The 20,120-nt window shown below is 41.6% G+C and overlaps 1 protein-coding gene across 1 annotated transcript in view; it reads left to right on the top strand.

Moving 5' to 3' along the window:
• LOC132152809 (thrombospondin type-1 domain-containing protein 7B-like) overlaps nt 1-20,120 on the top strand; it is a 272,917-nt gene that overhangs the window by 71,662 nt on the left and 181,135 nt on the right. Inside the window, exon 3 of the mRNA XM_059561707.1 lies at nt 207-383. Coding sequence (XP_059417690.1) covers nt 230-383 — 154 coding nt within the window. The 5' untranslated portion in view covers nt 207-229. The remainder of the gene's footprint in view (nt 1-206; nt 384-20,120) is intronic.

The following is a 20,120-nucleotide window of genomic DNA, read 5'->3' on the forward strand; positions in this document are numbered from 1 at the left end:
ACCATAGTGACCAATAGTGCATGTGCTCGATTTCATGTCCTTGAGGATTTAATGACTAGTCAAACGTATGCCAGTGATTCATGTAACGATTCCCTAGAGTTGTTTATCAAACTTACCTGGTGTATTCACTCCATAACAAGTGAGAGAGAGCATAATCACCATTGTTTTTTTCTTTTAAAAATTTTTTTTGTTCTTTTTCTTTGCAGGACTAAAAGTGGACAAGACGTCAATGGGCTGGACTATGATTCTAAAAGATGACTCTGGTGTAACAGGCTGGACATGGCGTGTTGGGAACTACCTGCTGCTCTCTATGTCTCTAATTGGAATGCAAGTGAGGTCGGACTTAGAGTTTCTGAAAGACAGAAACTATATGTGGAAAACCGGTAAGCGAGTTGTCTATGATGTCTATTCCAGTGATATGGAGATTTATACGATAGATCTCTTTGTAATGGCTCCACTTTGATGTTTCTCCCTCCTGTAGGCATTACACACCATCCATCCATCCTTCCATTCAGGATTTTATCTCACTCTAGCTCCAAGTAATGCAGTGTTTATCAGGAGCTAGCGTAACAAATTCCTCTGTGCCATTTTAACGTTCCATCATGCTGCTTTCTTCCTTCTCATGCTTAATTATTACTTAATATTTACTGTCTGAGATGTTTTTCTAATCCCATGTAGCACAAAAGGAACTGTTTCACAGAATGTTCAGGCTGCTCTTTTTTTTCAAACTAAGCTTATTGTTAAAAAAAAAAAAAAAAAAGTTTGCAGCTGCAATGATCACTACTGCAGTAAAACACCAACAACTTTTATTCATTTTCATACAAATTATAACTTTTTACCAGCAGTTCTTTACATAATACTATGTTCTGACCTCAAAACGTTTTTACCATAGTGCATGATTTGTAAAGTAATACATTCTGACATTTGCATCACATAACCAACTTGGTATGTATTGCTTTTCGGACAGTAAACTTGCTCTGTAGCTCACCTGGTACAGCATTGAACTTGTGATGTGGAGCACTTGTGTACAAATCCTGTGAAACACGCATTACAATAAAAAACTCAAATTTCACTTGTGTCAAAGCAAGCTGAAATGGGGTGGTTGCTTAAACAAATGTGTTTTACCTCATGTTTGCTTTTGTAAACACTATTATTTAGGTTAAGAGTAGGGTTCAGTATAGGAGATACAAATTTAAATGATAAAATAAACACAAAATTTAAAATAGCGTGACAGCCCCACACGGCGACTGCCATGCACAAACATAAACAAAACAAAAATAAAGTCCAGGTCTGGTCAGTCCTCCTTTTATCCTTTCCGGAGCTCCTCCGAGGGACTCGAGACCAGTGAGTGGCACAGTTGTCGCGCGTTATCATTAACTCCACTGGCCTCGTTCTGTTTGCACGGCTCTCGTCCCCACCCCACTCTTCACATTCACCACAGGCATGTTTTTCCAGTGTATTTTCTGTCTTTTCAATCAAAGTGAATGAACATCACAGCTGTCATTGTTTCCCTCCACCTTCATTGTAAGCAAGTTTGGTAATTCTTCTAAATTTCTTCTTTTGTTTCACACTGATGAAAGGAAGTTAGACTGATTAATATCAACATGGGGGTGAATAAATGATGACAGAATTTTCACTTTTGGGTGAAATATTCCTTTAATTGGATTGCATTGACTCTGCGCTCGGTTTGCTTGTGTCTTTGTGGAAAACCGTCTTCCATCTGTTTCTTTTTTTCCCCACTGAGAATCCCTCATTCAAACACCGCCCAACATCACAACGACACTGACATATTATGCTGGAATGAAAAACTGAGAGTTTGATCAGGGGATCCTGTGTGGATGTGGGTCTGTTAGCATAATATATGCTCTTGCTGAACAATGACAGGTCCTACTGCAGAGAATGTAATCACATATAATGATATATATAGTAATCTATTTCTAGTCCTCAAAGCTGGAGTAATTACCTACCATTATGCCTAGCTTGAGATTCATGGGCTTTGCCAAGGCATTCTGAAGTAAGGCAGGATTTTCTACATGCTGTGCTGTTTCACAAACAAGAAAATCTGATTCCGAACCTTAATCTCAGATTTTTTCCCTCGCTGCAATGATTGATTCCATATAAGGACTTTTACCCTCGGAGCGCATGACTTTCTTCAGCTATTGTCTTCAAAATATTTGATGAATGAAACGCAAAAGCATTTGCATTCTGTCAATGATTTAAAACACCCAAAGGTGATTCAATTTGAGCCTGGTTGTTGTCCTAGCTTTGCCTCCAAGAAGCAGACCTGCAGAATGAAGCAAAAAGCGCTTTGAGTAACACACAGTGCATCACTCGCAGATAAGTAGTGTTGAAATGAAGTAATGAATTTAAACTCACTGCCTTAGATGTTTTCTCTGTCCCTGTGAGTGCAGTTTCAACCTTTTTTGTATACAAAGGCCTCATTGGCTTTATGATAAGCATTTTAATTTTAGTATGACGATGACACTGCTCAAAAGATAAAGAGATTGATGAACTACACTTGGAAAAGCCCTTACGCAGAAAGAATCTAATCAGATCATCACACGAGAAGCTCTGACATCTCTACCGAGCAGTAACGGCTGATATATATCGCTTGGAAAAATTAGAAATCATATCACTGAATACAAACTAATGCTTTCTTGTGTAAGTATGATTGATGACATGTATTGTACATGCATCTGATACGTCTATGGCTGTTAGGATTAACATAACTTTTTTATGGAAAGGATTATCATATGGTTGAATCAATTACCAATGCCTTACAGGGCATGAGAGATTGCTGGTGTAAATTATTAATGACTTGATTATAAAGTCATCTCAGTTCCACATGGAATTTTTTAGGTTGTAGTGATGGTTACTTTCTGAGGTGCTGGATGTTATCATGTGGTTGGTGACTACTTTTCTAGTGCAAATCCTCAGCTAGTCAGCATCTATTTAAATTTCAAAGTCTGGGAAACATGTCATTGCCTCTTTGATGGTTCGGTATGGCTTTATACTTGTGGTAATTGGTCTCCTATAATTCTTCTAGGCATTTAACCACAGGCAGAGCTGAGTTCAAATGAGTGTTCAACTGCTACAGGTGAAACCATTTCCTCGGAGTTGGCAGAACAGTGTGACTCTTCACGTTATGGAGAGCTGATGTGTGCTGTAGGCTTGGCCTTCATCACTGTCTGAGAGACAGGGGGTACCCAAGGCTCTGGGTAATGGGATGATCATTTAACTCCCTAAACAAAGCACTCTCGCTAGTGCCTGTGAGGAACAATCCCTTCTGCTCTATTTTTCAACAGTGAGGGAGAATGAGAGTGATCTGTGATCTGACTGTATGCAGGGTTTTCTACATATGATTTTCACCTAAAATCAAAGGAGCCTGCTGAACATGTGAGCATTATTTCACATTGAGCCCTATGAATGGGCTTTTTTTAGTGTGTATCAACCTATTTCCGGTATGACAATTTTCCTTTAAATGCTTCAGGAGAAATGAAGGAGATTGTATCAGGTTTTGTTATAATAATAATCAATGAAGAGCAATGTGGCATATACTGCTAATTGAGGATTTTCAAGCATATTCAAACCTATTCTTGAGCATTAGATTTTTTTTATATATATAGCTAGCTAGTTATATATATATATATATATATATATATATATATATATATATATATTATTTATTTATATATATTTATTTATTTATTTATTTAATTTTACTTTTTTTTTTTTTTTTTTCGTTGTCTGTTTTAATGAATGCTCACTTTATGTGTGGATTTTTACGTTTAAATATTTTACCAGACAATAGAATTGTGCCCTTTGCAAATCAGTGAATGCAACTACAATTAAAAGTATGCATTTGCAGATGATTTTATCTAAAGTGACTAGCATTGCATTGCATTTCAGTGTTTTGTTTTTTTGTTTTTTGTTTATTTTAAGTTTTCGCATTCCCTGGGAATCACACCCAGGATTTGGTCTCAACACAGGACTGAACATGTAGCTGATATAATATAATATCTGACATATAATAGGTGAAGAACAGCATGGCTTTGTCCTAAAGACACATCCGAATCCAATGTTAGCTTCACTTCCTGTCTCCTGAGATGCCTTTATATGATCAGTTTTTGAAGGCAGCATACAGTAGCTATATCCTTTGTTGCCTTTGATACCCCACAATCCTGGCCATTTATTTCTGTGGCAGTTGAACTAAAAGCAGAACTGTCTTCTGAGTTGCAGTTGGTGGTTAGTTTGTGTATAAATGTATGTTTTGACCAACTTTTTAGTATTGTAGTTATTAAATATTTGCTTAGTTATTACCATAGCACTCTCTGTTTTGTTCCATGAAATGTTTTGTTACATAAGAAGTCTGTCCAAAGTCAGTTTGGTCAGGTATTTTTGAGCACAGCTGCTGTCTGTGAAGTCAAGGCATAAATTCAGCTAGCTTACATTACTTGAAATTGAGATTTATACATCATCTGAAAGCTGAATTAATAAGATTTTTATCATTTTATGATTATACTTTATAAGACATCATTTTTTAATAGTCACCAAGTAATTACTTAACTACTTAAGCACAATACTGTAGATACAGTATAAAGGTGCATCTCAATTAATTAGAATGTTGTGGAAAAGTTCATTTATTTCAGTAATTCAACTCAAATTGTGAATCTTGTGTATTAAATAAATGTAATGCACACAGACTGAAGTAGTTTAAGTCTTTGGTTCTTTTAATTGTGATGATCTTGGCTCACATTTAACAAAAACCCAAAGATCTCAACATGCCAATCTCAACAAATTAGAATATGGTGACATGCCAATCAGCTAATCAACTCAAAACACCTGCAAAGGTTTCCTGAGCCTTCAAAATGGCCTCTCAGTTTGGTTCACTAGGCTACACAATCATGGGAAAGACTGCTGATCTGACAGAAGATCAGCAGCTCAGAAGACAATCATTGGCACTTTTCTGGGGTCAAGGCATACAGACGTGTCAAGGAATTTGGCTACAGTTGTCGTATATCTCTTGTTAAGCCACTCCTGAACCACAGACAACATCAAAGGCGTCTTACCTGGTCTAAGGAGAAGAACTGGACTGTTGCCCAGTGGTCCAAAGTCCTGTTTTCAGATAAGAGCAAGTTTTGTATTTCATTTGGAAACCAAGGTCCTTGAGTCTGGAGGAAGGGTGGAGAAGCTCATAGCCCAAGTTGCTTGAAGTCCAGTGTTAAGTTTCCACAGTCTGTGATGATTTTGGGGTGCTATGTCATCCGGTGGTGTTGGTACAGTGTTTTTTTTTTTTTGAAAACCAAAGTCACTGCACCCATTTACCAAGAAATTGTGGAGCACTTTTTGAAGATGCTGATTTCCTTTTCCAGCAGGATTTGGCACCTGCCCACACTGCCAAAAGCACCAAAAGCTGGTTAAAAGACCATGGTGTTGGTGTGCTTGACTGGCCAGCAAACTCACCAGTCCTGAACCCCATAGAGAATCTATAGGATACTGTCAAGAGCAAAATGAGAAACAAGAGACCAAAAAATGCAGATGAGCTAAAGGCCACTGTAAAAGAAACCTGGGCTTCCATACCAGCTCAGCAGTGCCACAAACTGATCACCTCCATGCCACGCTGAATTGAGGCAGTAATTTAAGAAAAAGGAGCCCCTACCAAGTATTGAGTACATGTACAGTAAATTAACATACTTTCCAGAAGGCCAAAAATTTACTAAAAAATGTTTTTTTTTTTTTTATTGGTCATATGAAGTATTCTAATTTGTTGAGGTTTTTGTTAAATGTGAGCCAAAATCATTACAATTAAAAAAACAAAAGACTTAAACTACTTCAGTCTGTGTGCATTGAATTGGTTTAATACATGAGTTTCACAATTTTAGTTGAATTACTGAAATAGATGAACTTTTCCATGACATTCAAATTTATTGAGAAGCACCTCTAGATAGTTGCTTTAAAATTTACACTTAATAAATAATTGACTCATCTTACCAAGATTTATTTGTCCAAAAATGCCTGGTTTGATTTGTTACACCATTATAAACTTCCAGTTTCTGATTTAGGTAGAATATGGAATCAGCCATAAAGTGCTGTTAGAAAGTGAATACACATTTTCAGATTAATATGGAAGTCTTGGTCTCTGTATAGAAATGTTTGCAGCTTCATTGATACATTCAAGGCTGAGTTTCCCAAAATCTTCATAAGACTAAGAAGTTTGTAAAAACGATCATACAACTGATCTTAATATTACGGTCTAAAAAGCACCGTAACTTAAGTAGCACTTGAAAATCATCGTAGATCTACGGGTGCTCTGGAGTAGTCGTAAAGCCCTAAGTGCATCGTAAGAAGACAGATTTATGCAGTCACCTGCAGGACAATCTAATTACACTTTGAACTTGATTCAAGTGCAATGTGATTATAATATAAGGATTTGATTGTGCTTTATTTTACACTTTATGACTACTTTTCTTTATTTTTTTATTAATTTATAAATAAAAAAAAATTAAAAAGGGCAGAAAAAAATAGAAATACACATCTAAATTAAATGACTGAAAAAAAAACGAATGAAATAAATAATCTTGGAAATTCTTCAAAGACTGGGGGAAAAAAATATGTACATTCCTTACTGAAGTGCACGAAAAAATAACGTCTCTCTCTCTCTCTCTCTATACTGTATAAAAAGTATAATATTATACAATTTAATATAATATAATATTGTATTTTATTATAGTTATTATATCCAAGTTTTCTGTCTGGAACGCAGCATTAGGTTAATGTCAATAAAAATCGTGTGCTAGAATTAAGAGCCATTCTATAAGGTGACATTTCAGCACTTGAAGACCAGATAGCAAACTTCTAAGTAGCACTTAAAACCCTCTGGAGTCTAAGGGTATTTTGGGGGCCTGGAGAAGTTTTGTCATGCCCTGACATTTGTGCTTTTTTCAGTTCTCTTACGAGAGCTCTCTCGTACTGCGTCTTAGCTAAGACGCTACGGGAAAAGTCTCTTTTCACGAAGTACTGAAGCAAAAAATTATCCTTAATTTTGTATTTTTGTAAAGCGCATTTGCAGCAGTACACAGCCATAGGCGAGACGGCTCGTTCGCTCATTGGCTTGTTCTGCGGCAACTGCACAGCCTATCGAGCGCGGGCTGATGCAACATCAGACCAATAAGGGTGCTTCGCGCCCTTCTTGCCACTTCCCGCCGAAACGGGTGTGGCCCAACCTATAAAAGGAGCTCGAAAAGGCTGACTCACCTGATTTTTCATCTCTTCAGTGAAGCTCACGCATCGCTGGATCACGGAGGAAGCAAGCGCTGTCTGAGAAAGCACATCAGCAGGACGTGCCATTCTGAAGCTGCTGGCATCGCCGCCTTCCACTGCCGTTCCTGCTGCGCTATCCGGCGCCTATATCCTTTCAATTCTGTTATATCCAAGCTGTTCTTTATGTGTGTGTGTGTGTGTTCGCCCTGCGACACACACTCGTAAAAGAGCTCGCGTCTTTTTTAAGATGCCTTCCTGCGGCTCGTCAGAGCCCCACTCAGCGAGGGAGACCGGTACGTCATCTGTGTCTCCTGCCTGGGTGAAGATCATGCAGCGCTCGCGCTCGCTGACGGCGGATGCCCCCACTGCGAGCTGTTGCCATGGTGACTCTGAGGACTCGCCTGGCCTTTTTCTCTGAGCCTGCATTCTCCGCTGCGCTGAGGCGCCGTAAAAGCATCGCTTCCAGCGGATTCCGGAACCGTCTTCAGCTCAACCGAGCTCGCCGGTTCGCCCTGCTTCACCAGCCCCCCCTGCATCGCTTCCCGGTGGGCAGCGCCCGCTGTTTGCCGGCGCGTCGTCCGAGGAAGTCGATCTCTGGGCCGCGTCGGGGGGAAGAGGACACGCGCTCTCTGCTAGCTTTGGGCAGTGAGGGCTGGGCGAGCTCCGAGGATCTCGCACCTTCTGCTCAGAAGCCCAGCAGACGAGCTGACATCGAGAAGGAGCCGGGGCGAATGCTCGTGTTGGCCGCGATGAGTCTCGGCCGTGAGTGGTTTGCACCAGCGCCCCCTCTCTCGTTCCCGGCTGGATGGTATTTCCCTTTCGGATGAGCGTTCTTTCTTAAAGCCCGCCTCATTTCTTCCTGAACTTCACGAAGAGGTGGCGAAGGCTTGGAACGCTCCATATTCAGCGCGAACTCGTTCGTCTGTCTCACTAGCATTCTCCACACTGATGATGCTAAAAACAGGAACTACCACTCACATCCGCCGGTGGAACAGGCGATAGCGACGCACCTTTGTCCGCCCTATGTTGGACGGCGGCAAAAGCGGTGTTGCCATCTAAAGCCTGCCGTGTGACGCTGTGTCGGCACTACTAACGATGGCTGCTTCATCGAAGCGCAGGTGTACGAGTTCCGCTGTGGCCGAGCTCTCACCCAAGCGCGCCGCTGTTTCAGTTCCAGGAATTGTGACTGTCTCAGCGTTTTCTGCAATGCGCAAGCCTGCACAGTTGCCCGCTTGCCTGCACACAAAAGCCGTTATCACAACAGCTTCAGCAACGCAGCTCGAGACCCCCGTTCTCGCTCTACCGGCCGTCGCCCCGCGCCGCGGGGACCGCGGCAGAGGATTACGGTGGGGCCGGGAGCCCCGAAGCCATCCTAGGAAAGCCATCTACACATGCTTCATGACGCTGCGTCGGCACTACACACGATGGCTGCTTCATCGAAGCGCCGGTGTACGAGTTCCGCTGTGGCCGGGCTCTCACCTAAGCGCGCCGCTGTTTCAGTTCCAGAGATTGTGACTGTTTCAGCGTTTTTTGCAATGCGCAAGCCTGTACGGTTGCCCGCTTGCCTGCACACGAAAACCGTTATCACGGCTACCCAGATATTTCCCGAAAAAGGTGTAATTTCTGGTGTCCCGGCCACGGCCGATGGTGCTATAAATGTAGTGACGATGCCCACTCCTCAGTGCCCATCTCCACATGTAAGCACAGCCCTGCACACAGGGCCTGCGCCCATAAAAGCGACTCAAGTCGATCGCGCACACTGCATAGTAAGCGTGCCCACCCCTCAGTGCCCACAATTACTATGTCACACGCGTCATGTGGCTTCTGTAAAAAAAAATAAAAAAAAATAAATAAAAACCCTGTGCACGCTCGTCCGGCCACGGCCGATGGTGCTATAAATGCAGTGACGATGCCCACTCCTCAGTGCCCATCTCCACATGTAAGCACAGCCCTGCACACAGGGCTCGCGCACATAAGATCGACACAGATCAGTTGAGCGCGCCGCATAGTAAACGTGCCCACTCCCCAGTGCCCACATACACTATGTCACATACGGCGCGTGGCTTCTGTAAAAACGAGGCCCGTGCACGTACGCTCTGCACAGGCAGACAGCGAGTTGAAAGTGGTAAATGTGCACATATGCAGCCCACAGTTACTCGCAGACATATCGAGTCCCACGGGACCTGCTCAGCCTTCCCCCAGTCGGTTAAGCGCCGGGACAGGGTCGAGGAGGAGCGATCTGCCCGCTGTAATCAAATGCGCAGCACACCCGACCGCCGCCGTTGCCCGGTCAACAGAGCGCGCTTCGCATCCAGCCCTTAGCCATTCATGCAGATGCATGGTCAGCGCTTCCAGGGGTTTCGGATTGGGTGCTAGGCATTATAAAGAGAGGCTACTCGCTACAGTTTTTTTCTACGCCCTCCGCGCTTTTCAGCGCGCGTCGAAACTACGGTCAGAACAGAAGTAGCACACATACTTCGGGCCGAAATATCAAAACTGTTGAGCAAAGGGGCTGTAGAGCCTGTGTCTCAAGCTCAAAGCGAGGGGGGGCTGTACAGCAGATACTTTCTGGTGCCCAAGAGAGACGGGGGTCTCAGGCCCATACTGGATCTAAGACATCTGAACAAGGCATTGATGAAACGCAGTTTCAAAATGCTTACGACCAGGAAACTCCTCGCGCAGATTCGCAGAGGGGACTGGTTCATGTCAATAGATCTGAGGGACGCGTATTTTCAAATACAGATAGCGTCAAACCACAGGCGATATTTGAGATTCCCCTTCGAGGGCCAGGCATACCAGTTTACAGTCCTCCGTGGCTCCTCGTACGTTTACGAGGTGCATGGATGCAGCGCTCGCTCCTCTCAGACTCGGAGGCATACGAGTGCTGAATTATTTGGACGACTGGCTGGTTCTGGCCCGATCACGAGCGGAGCTCGTGGACCACAGGGCCGTTTTACTCGATCACCTCGAGAAGCTCGGCCTCAGTGTCAATTGGGCGAAGAGTTCGCTGAACCCCAGTCAGACGATCCTGTTTCTGGGTATAGTTCTGAACTCATGTTCCATGACGCCGCGGCTGTCACCACAGCGCGCGATGGGCATTCATCGCGCAGCGAGTTCTTTCCGCTGCGGCGCGACCGTGTCGCTCAAACACTGTCAAAAGATGCTGGGTCTCATGGCCTTAGCATCTCCGGTTCTGCAGCTGGGCCTGCTCCGCATGCGCCCCCTGCAGTTCTGGCTGAAGGCTCGGGTGCCGCGCAGAGCGTGGGCGTCTGGCCGGCTGAATTTCAAGGTTGATCAGAGCTGTGTTGCGGCTCTAGCACCTTGGACAGCGAACGGCTGGTACTGATCAGGTGTAAGCCTGGGGACTTCCCCGAGTGTGAAAATGGTGTCGACGGACGCCTCCACTTCGGGATGGGGAGCGCTGCTCGAAGGCAGACCGTCCTTTGGCCTATGGTCAGAACGGTAAAAGCTCCATCATATCAACTGCCTGGAAATGCTGGCAGTGGAGAACGCGCTGACGCGCTTTTGTCCCCATATCAAGGATCACCACGTCGTAGTCCGTGCGGACAACGTGTCCGTGGTGTCCTACATAAATCGCCAGGGCAGTCTCAGGTCCCGAAACCTGTGCAGGCTGACGGAACGCCTCCTGGTTTGGGCTCAGCGCAATGTGCGCTCGCTGAGAGCAGTGCATGTGCCTGGACAAACAGTCCGGCTGTTGTGGGAGAGATTTGGCATGGCGGAGGTGGACCTCTTTGCGTCCCACGAAAACGCTCACTGCCCCGCTTTCTTTTCCAAGAACGAAAGCGCGCTGTCACGGAGATGGACGGAGGGCTTTTTCCCTTTTCTGCGTTCCCTCCCGTCTCCCTCCTTCCGCAGGTGATAGAACGGGTGAGAGAAACGAGATGTTCAATACTTCTTGTAGCACCGCTTTGGAAGAACCAACCATGGTTCCCAGATTTGATGCAGTTAGCAGATGTCGCCCCGTGGCCGGTACCGTTGAGGAGGGACCTCCTCTCGCAGGCCAGGGGCTCGATTTGGCACCCTCAACCGGAGTTGTGGTCCCTCCATGTGTGGGCGCTCAATGGTTACCCTGCTGATCTCGCAGTGGGAGTGCTAAATACCATCACTCAGGCTAGAGCTCCGTCGACACGACGTCTGTATGAGTTCACGAGCGCTATGCGCTGCCGACTGTTATATGGGCAGTATTGCGTAAGACCCGCATTGCCACATTGGTCAGGCCTTGCCTCGGCTGTGTGATGTCATATTGCCGCATCTACGGATGCTGCTAGATATAGGACGGAGGGCTTTTTCCCTTTTATGCGTTCCTCCCGTCTCCCTCCTTCCGCAGGTGATAGAACGGGTGAGAGAAACGAGATGTTCAATACTTCTTGTAGCACCTCTTTAGAAGAACTAACCATGGTTCCCAGATTTGATGCAGTTAGCAGATGTCGCCCCTTGGCCGGTACCGTTAAGGAGGGACCTCCTCTCGCAGGCCAGGGGCTCGATTTGGCACCCTCAACCGGAGTTGTGGACCCTCCATGTGTGGGCGCTCAACGGTTACCCGCTGATCTCGCAGTGGGAGTGCTAAATACCATCACTCAGGCTAGAGCTCCGTCGACACGACGTCTGTATGCCTCGAAGTGGTCGGTGTTCTTCAGCTGGTGCACAGCTCGAGGTTATTCACCCCTTAGTTGTGAGGTGACGGAGGTCCTCTCCTTCCTACAGGAGCTGTTGGATAAGGGCAGAGCCCCATCCACGCTCAAAGTTTATGTGGCGGCCATCGCGGCGTTTTCTGAAACGGCGTCCGGTCAGTCAATAGGAAGGAACGATCTAGTCATCCGGTTCCTCAGAGGAGCTAGGAGGCTGAATCCTCCCAGACCTCCGTCAGTCCCTATGTGGGACCTCGCGGCGGTTTTGGAGGCCTTGAAGGGTCCCCCTTTTGAGCCTATCCAATCGGTTAGCCTTCAGCATCTGTCGTTCAAGACAGTATTCTTGTTGGCTCTCGCTTCTGTGAAGCGTGTGGGTGATTTGCACGCGCTCTCGGTGAGCCAGTCGTGCTTGGAGTTTGGGCCCAATGACTCAAGGGTCATACTCAAACCTAGGCACGGTTATGTGCCGAAATCCCTCAACACACCGTTTCGGGCTCAGGTTATTGCCCTGTTTGCCCTGCCGGTGTCAGGGGAGGATGGAGACTCAAGTCTTCTTTGCCCTGTCAGGGTTTTAAGAGCTTATGTGTCTCGCTCTGCTGCCTTTCGGCAGACGGAGCAGCTGTTTGTCTCGTTCGGTGGACGTTCCAAGGGAATGGCTGTTTCGAGACAGACTCTATCCAGATTGATATCTGACGCAATAGCATTAGCTTACGCTTCCAGGGGCCTTCAGTGCCCGTTGGGCGTCAGAGCACACTCCACAAGAGGCGTTGCCTCGTCGTGGGTGTGGTCTACTGGGATCTCCTTGCAGGATATATGTATGGCGGCAGGTTGGGCCTCGCCATCTACATTTATCAGGTTCTATAGCCTGGAGGTCCCCGCCTTGCAAGCAAGGCTGTTGTCGGTATAGTCGAATCAGGGCCCTGAGGGGAATTCTGAGTTCACGAGCGCTATGCGCTGCCGACTGTTATATGGGCAGTATTGCGTAAGACCCGCATTGCCACATTGGTCAGGCCTTGCCTCGGCTGTGTGATGTCATATTGCCGCATCTACGGATGCTGCTAGATATAGGACGGAGGGCTTTTTCCCTTTTCTGTCCTGGACTCTCTGTGAGTCCCTCAGGTGACTGTGCACTGTAAATCCTGGGCGTTGCTTCAGGTTTATTGGTGTGTGATCCCTGCGCGCACTGCGTTTTACATTGGTTTCCCGTAGCGTCTTAGCTAAGACGCAGTACGAGAGAGCACTCGTAAGAGAACGTACTCGGTTACTAAACGTAACCTCGGTTCTCTCTAGAAGAGCGAACGAGTACTGCGTTCTCTGCCGTGCGCACAATTCACTCTGGTTCGCTTCGGCGATGAAATAAATCAGGTGAGTCAGCCTTTTCGAGCTCCTTTTATAGGTTGGGCCACACCCGTTTCGGCAGGAAGTGGCAAGAAGGGCGCGAAGCGCCCTTATTGGTCTGATGTTGCATCAGCCCGCGCTCGATAGGCTGTGCAGTTGCCGCAGAACAAGCCAATGAGCGAACGAGCCGTCTCGCCTATGGCTGTGTACTGCTGCAAATGCGCTTTACAAAAATACAAAATTAAGGATAATTTTTTGCTTCAGTATTTCGTGAAAAGAGACTTTTCCCGTAGCGTCTTAGCTAAGACGCAGTACTCGTTCGCTCTTCTAGAGAGAACCGAGGTTACGTTTAGTAACCGAGTACGTTTCTTATAAATATCTAAATGGGTAAAGTCTAATCTCACTGTAATCAGCACAAACTGGGCTATAATAATATGTGAAATGCATGTACATGATTGTGTTTTTGAGAAAAAAAATATTATGCGTGGTTAGTGAAAAACTAAAAATGTTAAAACACTTGAAAAAGGCCATAAAACACATAAACAACAATGGTTCCCGGGATTTTTGAGAACTGGAGCTTGTAGTTTACAATTCTTTCTAAATTATGTGAAAATCATCTTGTTTACTCACTCACAGAAAACAACATATTGATTTAAATTTTCCAAGACACTTTTTGTTGGTAAAAGTCATATGCGAGTAGGCGTCAACTATCATGAATATCATTGTGATTTACACCTGAGAAAACAAAGGCCTGCATAATGAGCTGCATAATGAGCCTCTCAGTCAGCTGTGCCACTGAGAGGGAGGTGTTACAAGAAAGAATGTGAGAACAAAATAAATGTATATAATTTTATGTTTGTAGTTTATTTAGAATATATTTAGGTATCCCACAACACAATTTAATATCCACTTGGGGGAGCAGTTAAACAGTTTATCAGGAACAATCAAAGCTGACTTTCAAACTAATTTTTTGGCATCAATACTCCAGTCACACAATCCTTCAGAAATCCTTTTAACAGTCTTATTTTCTACAAAAAAACATTTATTGTTGTTATTATTATTATTATTATTATTATTATTAATGTTGAAAAGAGCTGAGAATATTTTTTAGGTTTTTTAGGGGGAATAAATTGAAAGAACAGCATTGTTTTTACATTTGTCAGCGTACAGTTATTTATTTGTTACATTTATATTATTTACATCAAGCTTTTGAATGGTATAGTATTGTACATTGTTATTGAAACTTCATAATGTTTCACATTATTATATAATTAGTCAGGAATTATAGTTTGGAAAAAGTCTAACTAGTAAAATGTTTACACGTTATGTGAAAACTATATAAAGTATATAAATTAATAAAAATAGACTTACTCATGTTTATGATCTCTGCTGAATAAAGTGCTTCATTCTTTTTTTCTGAGGAAATCCATTTCTCAAATCCTCAACCACATCACATCTTTTTGGGGTGAATTATGTCTTATTCCTCTCATCGCGAAGCAAACAGTAAAATAAAAACTTGAAGAACAGTCTCGCTGCTTTTTCTTCTGTGTGGGCGTATTCAAGCCGTGCGCTTCAGTTTGAATCTGAATAGAGCGTTCAGCGCGGGGGCGTGGTCACATTAGGGGACATTCTACCAGAAACGTACATTTTCTATCCCAAAAGAAACAAACAAAAAGTAGTATTAACCTTCAACTTTAACACTGATTTTAACAAAGGAGATAGTGAATAATTGTAAATTATTGAAATCCCACCTCTGCACATAATAATTTTTGAATAATAAGCATTTTAATATGCAGTTACTCTTTAAAATGTCAGGCTCCGTCACAGACATGGCTGATATTGTAAGTGTGTTAAAGAATATGCTCTCTTCTGTACAAATATCATCATTTTAATGAGGATCTGTCCCTTATTGAAGGAAACATATAATTCATTAAAAAAAACACAGCTATCAGGCTGATTTTGCTTGTTTTGTGGGCTCTTAGATAAAGAATGACCATCAGGTTCACATAATGTTGTTGAATAAGGGGCTTTTTGGGTAAAGTTTGTTACCAACGCATTATTGTAAATATATAATCCAGTCTTTACTATCACTATATACCCATTTCAATAATTGTTATAATCAAAATAGCCATTTTTGGACTAAAATATACTTTGTGACAGGACTGACCATGGTGTGACAGGGTTGACAATGTTGTGACAGGACTGACATTTTTTCCATCAAGCATTACGATTTACATTAAAATGACCAGATTTTCTCTGTAAAACTAAAAAAACTAAATGTTTATAATTTGTAGTAATATACTAAAAATCTGTATTTAAATAGTGGATAAGTCTTTATTAATAAAAATTAACCAAACACAATTAACAATGGGAAAAGATAGTCTCGATTTTAAAAAGTGAACAGTGTTTTAATTCTCTAATAGGCCTATTATCAGCCTCTTTAAACCTGTGTATGCTACAAGTAAAATTCATTAATATATCCTATATGTTATCATATATCTTTACCCAGATTCCTTATTGAATCAGTAACTTAAGAGCTGTATAATAGAAGAAACAATACACACAGCACACTTGTCTTTGGTATTATTGTATTGTACAAAACCATTTTGATGTACAACCAATTGATGTATTTAATTTTTTGTATCAGCACTAACAAGAAAAAGACATTTAAAAAACAGTCACTAAAACAGCTAAACCTGTATTTTTACAACTGATTCAGTTAGGTATGCTTTTTTAATAACAAATTGATGTATTTGACTAACTTTTCAAATTAATGCCCTTGAGTCTTACTGTAAGTAATGTACTGCCCTACCCCTCAGTATTTGTATCAGCACTAACAAGAAAAATACTTTTAAAACAAGCACTAAAATAGCTAAACATGTATTTTTACAACTGATTCAGTTAGGTATGCTTTTTTAATAACAAATTGATGTATTTGACTAACTTTTCAAATGAATGCCCTTGAGTTTGCAGCATCAAAATTAAATTGAATTTGAATTGAAATTAGGCGTTTATTCAAAATAAATAAATAAATAAATAAATAAACAAATGTTAGCAGTAGTCAACATATTCATCTGCAATGAAACAAGAAGATTACCTGTGGTATTCACTACAAACAAGCAATGTATCAGGCCCCGTCACAGAATGTCAGGCCCTGTCACAGTGAAATGTGACAGGGCCTGACGTGACAGGGCCTGACCGTCAGCCATTTTAATAGCTATGACTCAGCAATTTAGCATGTTAGCATAAAAACTGACAACATTTCAGAGAGTATTTACACAAAAGATTTAATTTGTTCCAAATCTAAACCTATTGACATACATTTTCTGGGACATTATTGCGTGACAGGAACTGACGTAGTAGCTCGACCTCAGGTAAAAACATGCAGAAAGGCTTAAAATTACAAAATTCAAGGACAGAACTTACCTCTGGTTGGTGTCAGTGTGTGATGAGAGGCAAATGAGGTCACTTCCTGTGATTTGGGACCTTAAAGAGATATCACACACTTTTCTTGGAATCTTTTATGCAAGTGTGACAGGGCATGACAGAAACCCGGGGACACTTTTAAAAAATCGATTTATTTATTATTAATTCATTTTACTGAAGATTTTAATCGAATAATACAAATTATAACATCTTAAATGTGCTATGGTATTGTTTTTTCTATGAATTTCAAATGTATAATTATTATTTATATGATGTATAGAATTGAGATTTGACCTGGGACAGTACATTTTAGGGGTTCTTAATTTTAAAAAGGGTTTTTTAAACAAAAATAAAAAACAATTTAATCAAATACATAACATAATCTGTTGTAAAACTCTCTAAATTAATTCACTGTATGACAGTTTTGGGAAATATGTGGATTACACCAGTTTTATAAAACAATAGTAGTGCCAGGACAGCAAATGTACGTTTCTGGTAGAATGTCCCGGGAGACGTGAAAAACCGACATCGGGTTGTTTTCATATGGATTACTTTATCACAGAATATCTTTTCGGCGGCACTTGTTTAGTTTAAAAGTAGACATGTCAAGCTTTCTATAGATATCTCTCTCATGTCTCTTCGTTGAGTATTCACGGAGTTACAGTTCATTTTAATGACGTGTTTGTAAATAAAGATCAGCACAGACAAAGGCTGCAGACAGCACACCTTGTTTGTTATCTTTATTTTATAAGTGCACCAAGTTTTTTTGTTATTATGTCTGTATCCAAAAAAATCGTAGACCCTTTACAGATTCGATTGATGTATTGCTCTTATCTGTACGATTAAAACTGAAAGTGTAATTTAAGTTCTTTTCGGGGTTATCAGGAGAAAATGACTCAAAACGTGTTCGTGCGTTAATCGACTCCAGATTAAAGCACAGCTACGTGCGAATGCTCTACGTGCATTTTTGGGAAACATATGTGAAACAATAACGAACGATCGTAAAATTACTAGAAAACGTTTTATAAGCGCAAAGATCAATTGTTATCAGGGAACCCGGCCCAGGTTAGTATCAAGTAAACAAGGGACATTCAAAATGTAAAGCTGCTTTTTAGGTATCTGGTTGGTAGTAAGGTTCACGGCCCTCAATGCGGGAGACATGACTTTAAAATATAATCCTATTTGCAAATATCACCACATCGCCAGATCTTGTCCGTTATTTATTTATTTTTATTTTTTTAAGTCTTATCTTCAAAAACAGAGCATCTGGTTGGGCTAATGAGAATAAGCAATTAAACACACGTGGCAGTTCACTGTCTATTAGCATATCAGTTATATCCTCCTCATGGATGTTAACGGATTTCCCTGAGGTCTGGATTTGCATTATTAGGAAATGTCTCATCTCATTCCCACTTGCTTATCTCAAAGATGGGGGCTCAAATTTGTTCTAGATTTTATTTATTTATTTATTTATTTTGCAAAGAAAATGTATATCTCCATGCTTTAGTCATAACTTAGTAGGCACAGTTAAAGCTGTGCTTCAAAGCATTTTATTTTCATAAAGACATTTATAGCTATTTTTGAAACAATTTTCTTTTTACTTAGGTCATTTCATTCCAATTTTTACCAAATGTAGTTGTAGTATTTGATTACCATTATGCAGACATGGCAGATTGACATTTTGAATATTTCCCTCTGACAAATACCAGGAACAGCACAGAATGGCATTGTGTTATTTTTCTTTGAGAAATGGACTGGCATTTGAACAGGCAGAATAATGCTGTGGGTCTCTTTCTTTGTGGCCGGCAGCTTTATTCCCCCCTCTCAGAACACAACTACAGTCAGCTCTAGTGTAAATCACTGCAAGTCACACTCACACACACAGCAGTTACCACTTCCTTTCTTTTTAGCACATTTATCCAAACGGTTCTCAACTTTAGAAATTGTTTTGCAACATCCTAATCTAATTATATTTATCTATCTCTTACCCCTGATCACATCTATACAGTATGTGTGTGAATTAAATAAGAAAATTATTATTTAATAATAATAATAAAAATAAGCCTCTTATGTTCATCATACAGTAGAAGAGCAATATTGTGAAATATTATTACAATTTAAAATATTTGTTGTCTGTAAATATATATATATTTTAAAATGTAGTTTATTCCTGTGATTGTAAAGGTGAATTTATAGCATCATTCACCCAGTCTTCAGTTTCACATGATCCTTCAGAAACCATTGTAATATTCTGGTTTGTGGCTTAATACTTTTGGAGAAAAATACATAAGAAAGTTTTAATAAACTGATATGAAAATTAATAGAAAGTTCAAAAGGACAGCCTTTACATCAAAACATTTGTAACATCTTTACTGTCACTTTTGATCTATTTGATGTTGATCAACCTTGATGAATAAAAGTGTTAAAGCTTACTGACCATACATGTTTGAGCTGTACTGTATTTAATTAAATATGCAGTGGATTTTTATGCATTTATATTTTCCATATGAAATGCATGGGAATTCATAGCTGCATTTCCACCGCTGGAACTTTACCCAGGAACTAGGGACTTTGGGCTGGTACTCAGTGTGTTTCCACCACAGGGAACAGGAACTAAATAAGGTTCCGGGTAAACAAATGCCCCTCAGAAAGTCCCTGCTGGCGAGGTTGTACTTTTTCAAGGTTCCGGAACTTTCAGGGGCGAGACTTGGGTGCTTAACATGCTGATTGGTTGAGTTCATGCAGCATTGTGATTTCAACCACCATTTACTCGGATCATTTTCAAAATATTACTGTTATTGTGTCATGAAATGCGAGAAAGTTTCAGGTGAGAAAGTTGTTGTTTAAAACTCAAATCTGCGGTTTATTTATAAAGACATTTAAAAATGTGTATCGCCGGTTTCGGAGACAATCAGCTCCACGCGATTAGCGGGATCTCAGTGCTCATGTATCCACCTATAGAGCAGTCTCGACTTGGCCAGTCCTTCTGACATTTGCCGCTGACTCTGGTGTCCCTTTAGTGGTTAAACATAAAATATATTTTGTTTTGGGTAAATCTAACAGGTGATCTTTGGTCTGTATTCAATTTATCTATATGTCAAAATGAAAATAAAAAGAGGCAATTGATATAATATTTTGTTTCATTGTAATGGCTGTATATATACACATTTCCCTGAACTAAGTACATTTCTGCGGCTATTATTATGTTTAAATGAAAACGAAAGGAGGAAGTGGTATTTGATATCCTATTTCGTTTTATTGTAAATATACAGAGAGGAAAATTGCAGTAGCCAAGGCGAGCTGACTGATGTCATCAAGTACGCTGCTGTTTGCAGAATTACCGAATTTGCGTCGTAATGGACATCACACTCCCGAGTCGAATGTGCAAAGTCCGAACTACCAAGGATGCTAATCCAAAATTTTCGTAGTGGAAACGCAGAAAGCAAC

The sequence above is a fragment of the Carassius carassius genome, chromosome 11 (genome assembly GCF_963082965.1).
Source record: "Carassius carassius chromosome 11, fCarCar2.1, whole genome shotgun sequence".
NCBI classification, from domain to species: Eukaryota; Metazoa; Chordata; class Actinopteri; order Cypriniformes; family Cyprinidae; genus Carassius; species Carassius carassius.